This window comes from Emys orbicularis, chromosome 1, assembly GCF_028017835.1.
Source record: "Emys orbicularis isolate rEmyOrb1 chromosome 1, rEmyOrb1.hap1, whole genome shotgun sequence".
In the NCBI taxonomy this organism is placed as follows: domain Eukaryota; kingdom Metazoa; phylum Chordata; order Testudines; family Emydidae; genus Emys; species Emys orbicularis.
This window is the reverse complement of record NC_088683.1, coordinates 102,568,703-102,581,508: the sequence shown is the minus strand read 5'-3', so window position 1 is coordinate 102,581,508 and position 12,806 is coordinate 102,568,703. Positions and strand designations below refer to the sequence as shown.

The following is a 12,806-nucleotide window of genomic DNA, read 5'->3' as shown; positions in this document are numbered from 1 at the left end:
TGTGTCACGGATGTGCCTTTTGCTGTTCCTGTGAAAATCTGCCCAAGTTTGTCCTCAATATAAGTCTTCGGCAAATCTCAGTTTGCACATGCTCAGTAGAGACTTCTTAGAGCTTAGTAACTAAAATACCTGAAGGTTTTGTGCATACTGAAGAACATGCTCCATCCGCTCACAACTCCTGCATATGATTTGAATGTGCATAGGGCATCCCTAAAGAGCAACTGAGCATGTTCCAGCCCAGGGCTATAGAGACAAAGCTGGACTTTCCCTGCAATGGCTACTCTAAGCCATGCTGTGGGTCAGGCCCTGGAGTTGAGAACAGGGAGCTTGTCTTTCCTGTGCTTTCACTGATCCTCCCTCCTGGATCCAGGCAGCCTAGAGGAGGAAGCCATCTAATTTGAATGCAGAGGAGACAAGAGCCAGACAGAGGGAGAAAAAAAGAATAGATTGGGACTGAAATAGGAGAGTGAGAAACCGTGACTGAGATTTGAGACAGGAGAGGCTGGAGACTGGGATTTGGAACAAGTGGAGGGGAACAAAAGCTGCGAGGAAGGGAAGATAGAGCTGATGAGGAGTCAGGATATGGGGGGGGATCTAGGAATGGCTCAACAAAGAGAGAGTAGGACAGGGATCCAGGGAGGGTGTGGGAGACAATGGAGACTGAGGTTGGATGAGGATCCTAGTGAGGGAGACTGAGACTGGGAGCCCATGAGGGAGGGAAACAGGCAGTGGGGATACTGGATGCTGGGAGGAAGGGAAGAGACAGGTCAGATTAAGAGCCCAGAGGGGGAGAGTAGGACTGACTGGGCAAGGAGACTGGGAAGAGAAATCTTAGGAGTGTAGACTGGGACAGGCAGGTGAGGAGAATTGGACTGGGATGAGGAGCTGGGGGAAGAGAGGTTGGCAAGGAGGGAGCAGAAGGATCTGTGTCAACTAGAGCACATTCCTCCCCAGAGCCTGGAATGGAACCCAAGATTCCTGAATCTTCACCATTCCTCTTCTGTCAGCAAATATCTGTGAAACCTGACAAAATTTGACAAAGTGAGTCTCTCAACCCCCATTATTGCTGTTCCACAGGGAGGACAACAACCTTCAACGGCTATCAGTTACTCCGTTAGCTCAAGTGGCAGAGGTGTGTGCCGTGGATTTAAAGGTTCCAACCCTGCTAATGAACCATGTGGGTGTCAGTGTAATATTACATGATAGAATTTCTGTTTTTTCAGTTTGCCTTTTTAAAAACCTAGGGAATTACACAAACACAAAACCCTGACTTTGCACACTGAATGTTCTTTTAACGTAAAGCAGTGAAAAGTTAGGAAATGCCAAAATTAAGGTGTCTGTGCAATCTTAATTTGGCCCCTTTGTGAGTGTGCATTCTGATGCGGTCCTTAACGGCATTATCACATACTAATTTTTCCCCCACAGGACCCTTACCTCATTCAGTGCACAGGATGGACCTACTCTGGGGGTGAATCGTGGTTGCGTAGTAAAGGAGACTGTTGTCTGTGGGATCCCTGCTTCATTTGTTGCAGAAGTTAGAAGGTGTATAGTGAACAGGGTGGCCACTGACGCATCCCCAGAATGCAAGACACATCCAATTGGTTGTCCCTGTCCCCGCCTATACGACCCTGCCCCTGTCAGTTTACCATGTGCCATTTTGCAGAGCGTGCCATCCTGCCCTTGCCAGCGTGCTCTTGCGCACACACTGTGTGTGAGTTCATGCCAGTGGGGGCAAAGCAGCATGCTGTGAACCATGGCATCCTCTGCATGTGATTCTGGACAAAACTATGTCTGATTTTGTATCAGTACCGGACAGGGAACAAACCAAACAAAACAGAACTGTCCATCTTAAAACTGGACAAATGGCTTGCCTAGTAGTGAATGAGGCAGGTGATTCAGTAAGGTAGTTGAATGCTGCTCTGGGAATTGGATTCTATCACTGTGTCTGCCACAGAGCTCCTATGTGATGCTAGTCAAGTCACTTAAACCAGACTTTTGACAGGTGATCACAGATTGTGTAAAAAGTGACAAAGAGTCCTGTGGCACCTTATAGACTAACAGACGTATTGGAGCATAAGCTTTTGTGGGTGAATACCCACTTCGTCAGACGCATGTGTGTTTTCTCATTTCCTGGGTATCCAACTTGAGACCCTGAGGTCTGATGTGCAGAAGGGCTGAGCACTCGCAACTGCAGCTGAAGATAGTGGGGGCTGTGCTATGAACACACAGAGCTATGCAGTGCTTAGTACTCTGAAAAATCAGGCTTAGGGGTCTGAAACTGTGCACTCAAAATTAGTGGAAACTTTTTACCTTAATTTCTTTGTGCCTCAGTTCCGCAACTGTAAAATGGGGATAATACCACCCCTCATCTCACAGAGATGATGTGAAAAAAAAATTAACTAATGTTTGTGAAGCACTCAGATACTGTAGTATTGAGCGCCATAGAAAAGCCCATGAGGAAATTAGTAATTTTGACTTCAGAGCAAGTTTTGAGCAGTGTGCAGTAAATAAGGCCCAGGGCCCACACGTTGAAGAGTGAGGAGAAAACATAATATTGAATAGCTGTTCATTATTTGAGCACCATTTGTGTGCTGAATGAGACAGGAGTCCTATGTGTAAAATAGTATGTTATCATGTAATTAAAGACTGTATCATGATACATACGTAGGAGGGGGTTGAATTAATGGTGCACAGGCAGCCTTAATTCTGGCATTTCCTAACTTTTGACTTTGCAACCTTAATGTTCTTTGGACATAGTTTTTCGAGTGTAATATATATAGAGAGAGATGAGTGTAAAAAGGTCAATCTAGCTTTATCGCTATATGTAGAAGGTCAAATCTGGTTATATATTTGACTTTGTATATAACCAGATTTAACCTTTTACCATTGCAAAAGTAAATATGTAAGTGCAACTTTTACTGGCTGGAAAAAATTGCTGGTATAATTTTCAGAAAATAAATTAGGGGGGGGGAGGAGGAGGAGTGTCACTCACCAGGAGAATATGGATATCTCTTACTTAATCAATTCACTGCCATTGCAGAGGCCTCTGGCATTGGTGTGCCTTGGTCCCTGCTTTTCTCTGCCTGTGGCACAGTAGTTTAGTCTCCTGTGGACTATAATACTTTGTTCTAATTTTGGTTGCTGGGTTTAGTGTATGGGTGCTGGGTGGTGTTGGTGGCCTGTGTTATACAGCAGGTCAGACTAGGTGATCTGGTGGTCCCTTCTGGCCTTAAACTCTATGACTCTTAGTTGTAAGAATTCTACCAGATATGTGCTGACACTTAGTAGTAGGGACAGAACTGATTAATTTTAGCTATCCCTATCAGAGGCCTGGACCAACAAATCCATGATATTAACAAGTGATTTCTGCTCAAGCCAATCAGAATTTTTTAACAGTATTTAACTCCTTCTTAGTAAAGATCCTAGCCTACCTAAACACGTACTATAAATTGCTTTTCCATCAGTGCACTGTGCATTGTTCAGGTACAAGGCTCTTGCACATCTGACTTCAAGCTGGTGTGGAAGTCCCTTCCACAAAATTTCAGTGCCGATGACTCCATATTTTAAAAGTATGAATGAAGCATTTTGTTTTCTTTAATTCTTTTACATTTATTGCATTGTGTGATGCCTACAGTACTTTGTACAGCACCTTGGTGTAGGTAAAAGGTGCTTTATAAATCATACAATAAGAATCTACCTTCCCACAACTGTCCTGTCACCTCCCAGTCTATCATTTACACCTGTCTTTGTAAGTTTAAATGTTTTATGTGTTTGAATACCTATAAGTGTGTCCATATATATAATACACTCAGGTGCATTCTGGCATGACTGTTCTGTGCACCACAGAATTATCATCACACTCTTCACGATCCTATTTCATCTGCTCACATGATGGACACCTTTGGAATGTACGGACTGCATGTACGGACTGCAGGGGGGAGGGATAGCTCAGTGGTTTGAGCATTGGCCTGCTAAACCCAGGGTTGTGAGTTCAATCCTTGAGGGGGCCACTTAGGGATCTGGGGCAAAAATCAGTACTTGGTCCTGCTAGTGAAGGCAGGGGGCTGGACTCGATGACCTTTCAAGGTCCCTTCCAGTTCTAGGAGATAGGATATCTCCATTAATTTAAATTTGGTTGCAGTTTGGAAGTGGCCAACATTTCAACTGAGCCTCATGTATTTGTTCTGTTCTGTATTTCTCACAGACATACAACAGTTGAAGATGCCCAAAAGTGGAAGGAAAAAAATTGGCCAAAGACTCCACTTCTCCTGTTGTGAAAAGTGCCATAGAGTCTTTAATGATAATGCAGAGCAAAAAGAAACTTAATTTTTTTTGAGGGTGAAACGTTTTTACCCGGCAAACTGCTTGTAGCTTGTAGCTACTTTGGAATAAAGAAAGGCTGAGTAGACCCCAGCAGAACTGAAACTATGGTCATGTGGAGTCGAGGGATCCCACGAACAATGCCTATGCCAAACAGCCAAATACACCTAATGAATAAAGGAACACATAGAAAATAATGGAAAAAAATCATCTTGTTATGATGAGCATTTCACAGGTATAAAAATATATTTATAATACCTTGTTAAAAGGATCATTTCAGACACTAGGTACTTGGCAGATATTTTAAAAATCCCATAAAAATGCATTATGTATGCATGTGCAGTAGGGGGATGGTTGCAACATACAGAGTTTATTTCACTGTCATACATTTGTAAAGAAAATACTCAGTCTCTGCTTGTTTCAAAAAGTCCAAAATGATGTTGGCAGCAGAGGTTAAGTAGTTCACAAGAAAGGGAGTGTAGCATGTCCCTTCCAAGTCATGCTTAGTCTGTTGCTAGTTAAACAGCAGACCAGACTTTACTTTATATTTACTTGTTTAGGAAATATGCCTTATCAGCATAGTTGTTTTTCTGCTTCACACACATCACAGTCATTAAACAGGAAATCATCTGTCATGGTCGGTCATTCTAGGGGATTGATGGTAATGAATGAATGAAATTACACATTTTAAAAAAACCTATTAAATCATCTAATCCTCCTAGCAGCAGCTGACAGGGCTGTTCCCTACAATAACAAATTGTTATCATGTTCTTTGTAATTTTGAATGACTCAAGCAACAAAAATTCCACTAACTCACTGTATCTTAGGCCTTATTGTTAGGAAATATTTCCTGATGTTTAACTTAAATTGTCCTTGTGTGGTTTCATATTATTATTCATAGTTATATTGATGAGGACCATTCTAAATATTCCTTTCCCTCTTTGGTGTTTATGCTCTTCCAATACTTGTAGATAGGTTACCAGGTTGTCTTTAGTCATCACATAGCCAGACTATATATTGGAAGGCCTTAGTTCTTGTAATCTTTCTGCATAAGCCAATGCCTACAGCCTACTAACCACTTTGTTCCCCTTCTCAAAATTCCCTTCAGTTCATCAATGTTTTTCTGGTACTGTGATACCAAGAACTGCATGCAGTTTCTATTCACAGTCTCCCTAGTCTAGTGCCATTTAACAGAGAGTGAAAATTATACCAATCTTTGCTTCACTGCACCAGACACCTCCTGTCAAATAATGTCACATTTTTGTGACTTTTCTTTAAACAGCTCCTAGGGAAGATGATTGAAACTTGAAAGCTGGTGTATTCATAGTGTGTAGGTCATAGATTTGCCTTTAGATAATCTGGTGAAAAACAGATTTGATCTGGTAAAATTATAAGTGTTTACAAAATGCACTCTGTGCATATGTACTGGATTATGTTAAACAATAAAACTAACAGTCTCCCAGAAGAGCTCTATGTAGCTTGAAAGCTGGTCCCTCTCACCAACAGAAGTTGGTCCAATAAAAGATATTACCTCACCCACCTTGTCTCTCTAATATCCTGGGACCGACACAGCTACAACTAGACTGCATACAATCTGCCAACGCTCCACTTGTGATGTGTTTGCATAGGTATATGAGATGAGAATGGAAATTTTGTTGAAGATGTCTCAGAATTCCTGATACATGCTTAACAAAATGGAGTGAAATTTCAGTTTTCATAGGTAGGGGATTGTGGAAATACGATCTTTTATGATATTAATGTAGAAAGGTACGTGTGGAATTAAGCCCCCTTCCCTAAGTAATGGGCAGGGGATTCAGCCCCCATATTCCACAGGTGTCCTGAGATTCACATGTATCTTGGGATATCCACAGAAAAGGCAGAAATATCTGTCTGAAGGACGTGGGTATGGCTCCCCCATTCTCCAAGATATCACAGCTCAGGAGATATACATTGTTTTCACTCTCAGCAATGGCTGCATACAAATTCCCCTAAGGGTGTTTGTGGTGCAGCATCAAAGGCCTGTTTCTGCTTGGACCCCTGGAGAGCATATAGCAGTGTATGGAAGTTGCCCTGCTCCTTTCTACCTCCACTGCTCTCTCACTACTGCCTGTTTGGTGGGTCCCCAGGTGCAGTGAGCTACCATCCACTCCATATGTTCCCCACTGTGGTCAATTTCAGTTTCTAAACTGGCAGTGTAAATATCAAATATTTGGCTGTTGCATATCTTGGCTAATCTCAAACCAAAGTAGAGCCTTCTGACACTATATGTCTTACACGCGTCTGATGAAGTGGGTATTCACCCACGAAAGCTTATGCTCCAATACATCTGTTAGTCTTAAAGGTGCCACAGGAGACTCTGTTGCTTTTTACAGATCCAGACTAACACAGCTACCCCTCTGATATATGTCTTACAGTTTGCTAAATCTTTCAACAACAGTACATTTTGCTTTTCTATTGCACCTTCCATCCAAGCATCTCAAAATGTTTTCCAGGCATTAATGAATCAGACCGATTAATGAATAAGGATTTTACAAGGAAACTGTGACAGAGAGAGGTTAAATGAGTTGACTAAGGTTACAAAGCAAGTCAGACATGGAGTTGAGAATATAATCCCTGCTTCCTGATTCTTGCCTTTAATTGCTCAACAACACTCCCTTGTATGTATAATATAATTTTAAAAACCATTTCAATCTTCTTTGTATAGCTCATTTAAACCAACATTTCTTCCCCCACCTAAATTTAATTGATGTATGTTTTCACTGAGGAAAAATAATCAGTGTATGATATTATTTTCACTTTAAGATTGTTTGCAGGGCTACAGTGTTATGATACATTATTTAATGTAACAAGATTTTTTGATGATGCCACAAGAATTGTTTACACTCTAGTTAGTGTTTTCAAAAGCTAATAGACTATATTATCCTGTAATAACAGACCAATTATACATCTCTTTTAGGCAGGATATTTTTCTCCAAAATTTGCTTTTATAATTATACACACCTCCATTAAGACTGCAGAGTATATACTCAATAAATGGAAAGGATTCACTAGAGAGAATACTTATTAAAATGTGCAGGCAGTTCTGCATTTTAAAAAGCAAAGCTGTACTTCTCAAAGCCTTCTGCATCTACAGAATATAAATATTGAGTAGTACATCAGGTATTTAAATAAGCCGATCACAAAAGGATTTTTAAAGCTGATTTTATCTTATGTTGTTTCTTTTCTTTGACTCCTTTCTTTATTGCTCTTTAATTCTCTCTGTTTCCCCCACTATCGCTCCAGATGTTTCACTCTTTCACTTTGCTCTTCTAAACAAATCATACTCTTCTGTAGTGACATTCTGCTCCTGAGTATGGTCTCATTATGGCACGGACAATACTAGGATGAGAGCCATACTTGCTATCACCATGTTTAAACAAACTACATATATTTTTTGTGTGTCAGTTGTGGGTTGATGTTGTTTGAACACGGTTTCTCTGGAACTGAGTTTGAAATGTATTTAAACTCTGTTTTGAAGCCAGTGTAGACAGGACTTTCAATCCCAATATTGTATTTCCAATCTTTTGCGAAGCTTCCTCTTTTGGTTTCTCCTGTTCTCATTCAATTGCTTTACTTTTTCTATCAGTTCTGACTGTACTTCCTAGATCCCAATTTGGTATTATGTCGTGTTCCTTTCCTGTGTCCTTCCCTCATAACACGCCTTATTTGTCTCTCTGGGCACTATCGGTGAAATTCTGCCCGCATTCAAATCAGTGGGAGTTTTGGCATTGACTTCAGTGGAGTCAGGATTTCATCCTACCTTCTTACTCTGACCGTGCTCCACTCTGGGCTCGTTTAAAACCTTCTTGCAGAGGTTCCTCTTGCCGAGAATTCAGTACGCTGGTTCTCCAGCTGATCAAGGAGATTCTGTGCTCTCATCTTTCCTTCCACAAAAGAAGACCCATGTGATATGAACCTGAACCTCTTCAATCAGGTCTGTCCCCTCCCTGATTCGGGATTTTAGGGCCACTCTACAATAGGCTTTTGTAACAAACCTCACCTATTCCAAGCTGGGGGTGAGGGGTGTGAGAAAAATCCAAGACAATTTGGAACTAACAAGACACTTGCAAAACTTCACTGTTCAGTTGCACTGCTTTTCTTGCTTCCTATCCCCTTCTTGTGGTCTCCTTGGATGGTAAGCTCTTTGGTGCAGGGACTGGCCGTTTCCTCATTTTTCTCTGTAAAGCATCTAGTGCGCTGCTGACACTATTTAAATCATTATCATCACAATCCATTGTCATAAAGAATACAGATCTCAATGGGAAGGTGGGGAAAAGACTTAGAGGGTACAGTGAATATTAAATAAGTCCTAAGCGTGCTATGAGATGTTGTTGCAAAAATAACCAGTGACATTCTCTGGCTATATGTCTTGTACAGAGGATTCTCATGCAAAGGAAAGTAATAACTGCTATACACAGCATTGATGCAACCACATTTTGGCAGAGACTGCACCATTCTGGAGTCACCACTAAATTAATACTAGAATAGACCAACGGAGGGAACTGAGGCACTATCACTGGAGCGGGCATTCAAAAGGAGGTTAGATAAAACTCATGTGGGAATGAAGTAGGGAAAAGTTTTGCCTGATGTGTAATGTCTGAATACTTGACTCAGAGAGTCTTTTTCATCCCTTCATTTCATGATTCTGTGGCACGCCAATTTAACGGAAAGGGCCCCCCTCCTAATTTTTTTATTGTGTGGCATCATTTTATTTTCAGACTAGACTTAAAAACAGAGGTTCTGGTCTGCATGGCCATTAACAACCCAGGACACTTTTCATAAAAGTATGGACTTTGTTCCAAAATGACCCCTCTCCAAACAGCTCAGCAGCATGCTGTGTGTTGATTTGTGGCCACTCTCCACCACGCAGGTGGCTGCATTTCAATGGAGCTAAATATTGCTTCTAAAGTACTTTCAGACCCCTTGGGAGGAAAAGTGCTGTATAAACGTTAGACATTTTTATTATTACCAACTCGTCAAAAAGTGAAACGGTGACATTTTCAGTTAACTTTTACTGAGCATGAAGTGCCTGGTTATCTTGTGCATATGAGCTTAATTAGGTGCTTATTAATATCACAGTATTGTGCAGGGGTGTGGCTAGAATGATGGTCCGTATGAGGCATCTCTGCAGCGGGTCCTCCTACCTCTGCTCAGGGAAAAAGGAAGAGTCTGGAGCAGGTAGAAAGATTTTTATTTTTTGTTTGTTTGTTTTACGGATATTTTTGATGGAGTCTTTCAGTTCTAGGTCATGGGCTTGACTTCCACTTGGGTCAGCAATGGCCAAAAATCACTACCCTCGGATGGCTGTTTGGTGGCCTTTGTGAAATTAGTTTGTGGTTTAAGAGTCCCAGAGGTAGCCACTTTACAAATAGCTCCTCAGTTGATGTTCATTGGCTAGATTAGTAGCTTTTGCATCAGAGAGAGGCCAAGTATCTAATGGGACAGGGAAACTGAGTTATTCCCTCTTCCTCAAGAAAAGCCTTGGGGTACATTAGTGGGCTGGTGGGAGGCTGTGCCTGTTGCTGTACTTGTTTTGTAATGTCTGGTTGGTCTGCAGGGTTATCAGTCCCTCACCTTTCACAAGCACCATTTTTTGTTCATATTTTTCAACATCTGCCTTTTTACCACAGAGGCATCAGAGCTTTGCAAATTGCACAGGCAGATATAGGTCCACATTTATCCTTGGCATAAGCAAGTGCAACTCCATTGACTTCAGTGACTTTAGTTGAGGTGACTTCAATGGAGCTGCGTCTGCTTATGCCAAGGATGAATTTACCTCATGGAATGTGATACTGTTGACATCATGGCACATGGTGCACTGTTCACATACCTCAAAAAAGGGAGAATTGTTTCTGCCTTAACCGCACTTTGATGTCACTAATATCTATGGTTTGAGATTAGGTGTTAGGGCTTTTAATAAGTTCTGTTCTGTAGTATGAAAATTATTTTCAAATGATAAACATTTGTTTCTTATATGTGTTTGAGTGATTAGATAAGCTCTTGGAATGTTACTGTTGTGTTTGAATGAATGTATATCTGAGTTAGTCCATTTGGTAGGACAGTACAGTGGCTTTATTTGCCCCTGAAAAAGTGCATTATAGTTAAACTAGTCTTGTGCTTTTTCTGCATTATAGGCAGAGGTTCAAAACTTAAAACAGTTCAACAGCCAGGAGTTACATTTGCAGAACAAATGCAATACGTTTCTAGATGTCATTGCAGACATCTTGATACTGTCCATTGTTTTGACAGTTAGAAATGGAATTTTCCTTATAGAAAGGTCCTATAATATTTTATATAAAATAACCTTTCTATATAGAGGTTTTTCTACTAACCTACAGAATTCTATAGATAGAATTTTCTATTGAATTTAGTTGTTTTTAAAGTAATTTCTATAGACCTCTGCTTAATTTCTCTGGAACGTTCTTGACTTCATCTCTATAAAATTCTACTGGACTTTCCTATAAAAGTTATCCCCAGAATGGACAATGACAGCATGAGAGACTTAAGGGTATTCTGAAAAGTTAATGAGGGACATTTTTGAGTATCTGACTCAGCTGCAATATTGTGTTATATTTATATTATATGTGTTTGTTTTATAAAAAAAACAACATAGATATCTTTTGAGCTCCAAACACATGGTCTTGAAACATACACAGCAAGGTCTGACTGAGACAGCAACTGTCCATAGTGACTAAAATGACAGTGATCTTTTCTTTTCTCTCTCTTTTATTAACTCTAGGTGTTCTCTGCCTGCCAGACAGTCTGAACCTTCACAAAGACCAACAAAGGTCAAATAAGCCAGGCGAAGTACAGATGTTTAGCCAATCAGAGTTAAGGACCATAGAGCAATCCTTGCTCGCTACCCGGGTGGGAAGCATTGCCGAACTCAGTAAGTGCAACATAATTTATGTTATTTTTTCCTCTTAAAGTAAAACAAAAACCCCGATGTATTATATGTTTCTATAAAAGACAGGCTGGAGCCTAGGAGTGTTGTCAAGGGAGACTTCTTTAATAGTGGGAAGAAGGAGGGCCTTGTTTGCTCCACAGCGATCCCACTGGTCAGTTTGGAAGCTGAAGGGTGGTACAAGGCCTTGGAAGAGAAGAGGGTGAGTGTGTAGATGATACTCAAAAACATACAAATGACTCCATTAGAATTTCAGAAGATCCTTCATCCCCACTTTCTCTCCCCCCTACTTCCAGTGGGAGAAAAAACAAAATAAAACTTATAGAACACAAATCAGCTGCCTGGAAAATAAATTATTTGTTATTAATCAAACACTTTTGGGGCAATATGATAAGCTGCTATACCTGTCACAGTTCTAAAGCTTTGATTTCAGTACAAATACATTATTTACAGTTCCCTGAACACCACAGACATGTTTTGTTGTTAGGACGCAAATGCTTTGTGAATCCTAATGCAATGTAAAAACTCAGGGGTTGAAGGTGCGTTTCTTTTTAGGGTTTCCCTGAAGGCAGAAACCTGATATCACATGTTTATACTGTATCCTCAAATTCAAATATTTAGCTGATTTGGTAGCTCTATTTATAATTGTAGTAAGGGCTGCTTTGGAATGAGGAGCTGTAGCAGCACATTCCAAGATGGTGCGGTGGGTCTGGCAAATATATATAATAAATATATATATAAATATATATAGTTGACAAAAAACACAGACAAATTATTCTTCAGGGATGTAGCTGGAAAAAGGTACCCCCCAAGCAGGATGGATTGATTAAAATCCAGGAGATTTAAATCAGCGATTTAAATCATTATTTAAACCACCAAGTGGAAAGCCTCAATTTAAATCATCCATTTCAATCAACTTTTCTGTTTGTACTTCGGTTTTTTCTAAAGAAAGGGTGCATTGTCATTGATTAATATAACCATTAAATATGCTGATTTACAACTAAATAGAGCTTTTATATAGATTTGATACTTCTTTTTATTACGTAACTATATACATTTATATATAGGAGAGTACACTATAACTATATACATTTATTTAAGCAATTATATAGCTTAACTTTTTCAGATTCTTATTAATTGTACATTTTTAGTATGTTAGAAAATGGTGACCGATATACTGCTTATTTGCTAGATAATTAACTTTTTGCTCATGATTTGTGTCAAGCGATATTAGGATAGTAACTGAAATTTAATTAAACCCACAAAACAGCATATCAAACTTATAAAATTAAAATTAAACAAAACAATCTTAAAGTTTTGGATACATAAACTTCTCTTATCAAAACACGTCTAACATTTACAACTAAAAGATTAGAACAGATAGTAGATAATGTTTTCACCCCTCAGCTCACAAACAGAGGGATTAACTGTAGTCAGAAAATTAAACTGATTATTTCAGGTCAGCCTGGAAAAATTTTCAAATATTCGTAAGTAAAAGGGCCTGGAGCTTAAGTTCCTACATTCCTAAGTCTCTTGAAAATGA

At 39.9% G+C, this 12,806-nt stretch overlaps 1 protein-coding gene across 2 annotated transcripts in view; it reads left to right on the top strand.

Moving 5' to 3' along the window:
• The window catches only part of ABTB3 (ankyrin repeat and BTB domain containing 3), a 263,448-nt gene that overhangs the window by 145,952 nt on the left and 104,690 nt on the right, over window positions 1–12,806 (top strand). For both annotated transcript variants that reach the window (XM_065407584.1, XM_065407577.1), the window contains one exon: window positions 11,099–11,248. In XM_065407584.1, coding sequence (XP_065263656.1) covers window positions 11,099–11,248 — 150 coding nt within the window. The remainder of the gene's footprint in view (window positions 1–11,098; window positions 11,249–12,806) is intronic.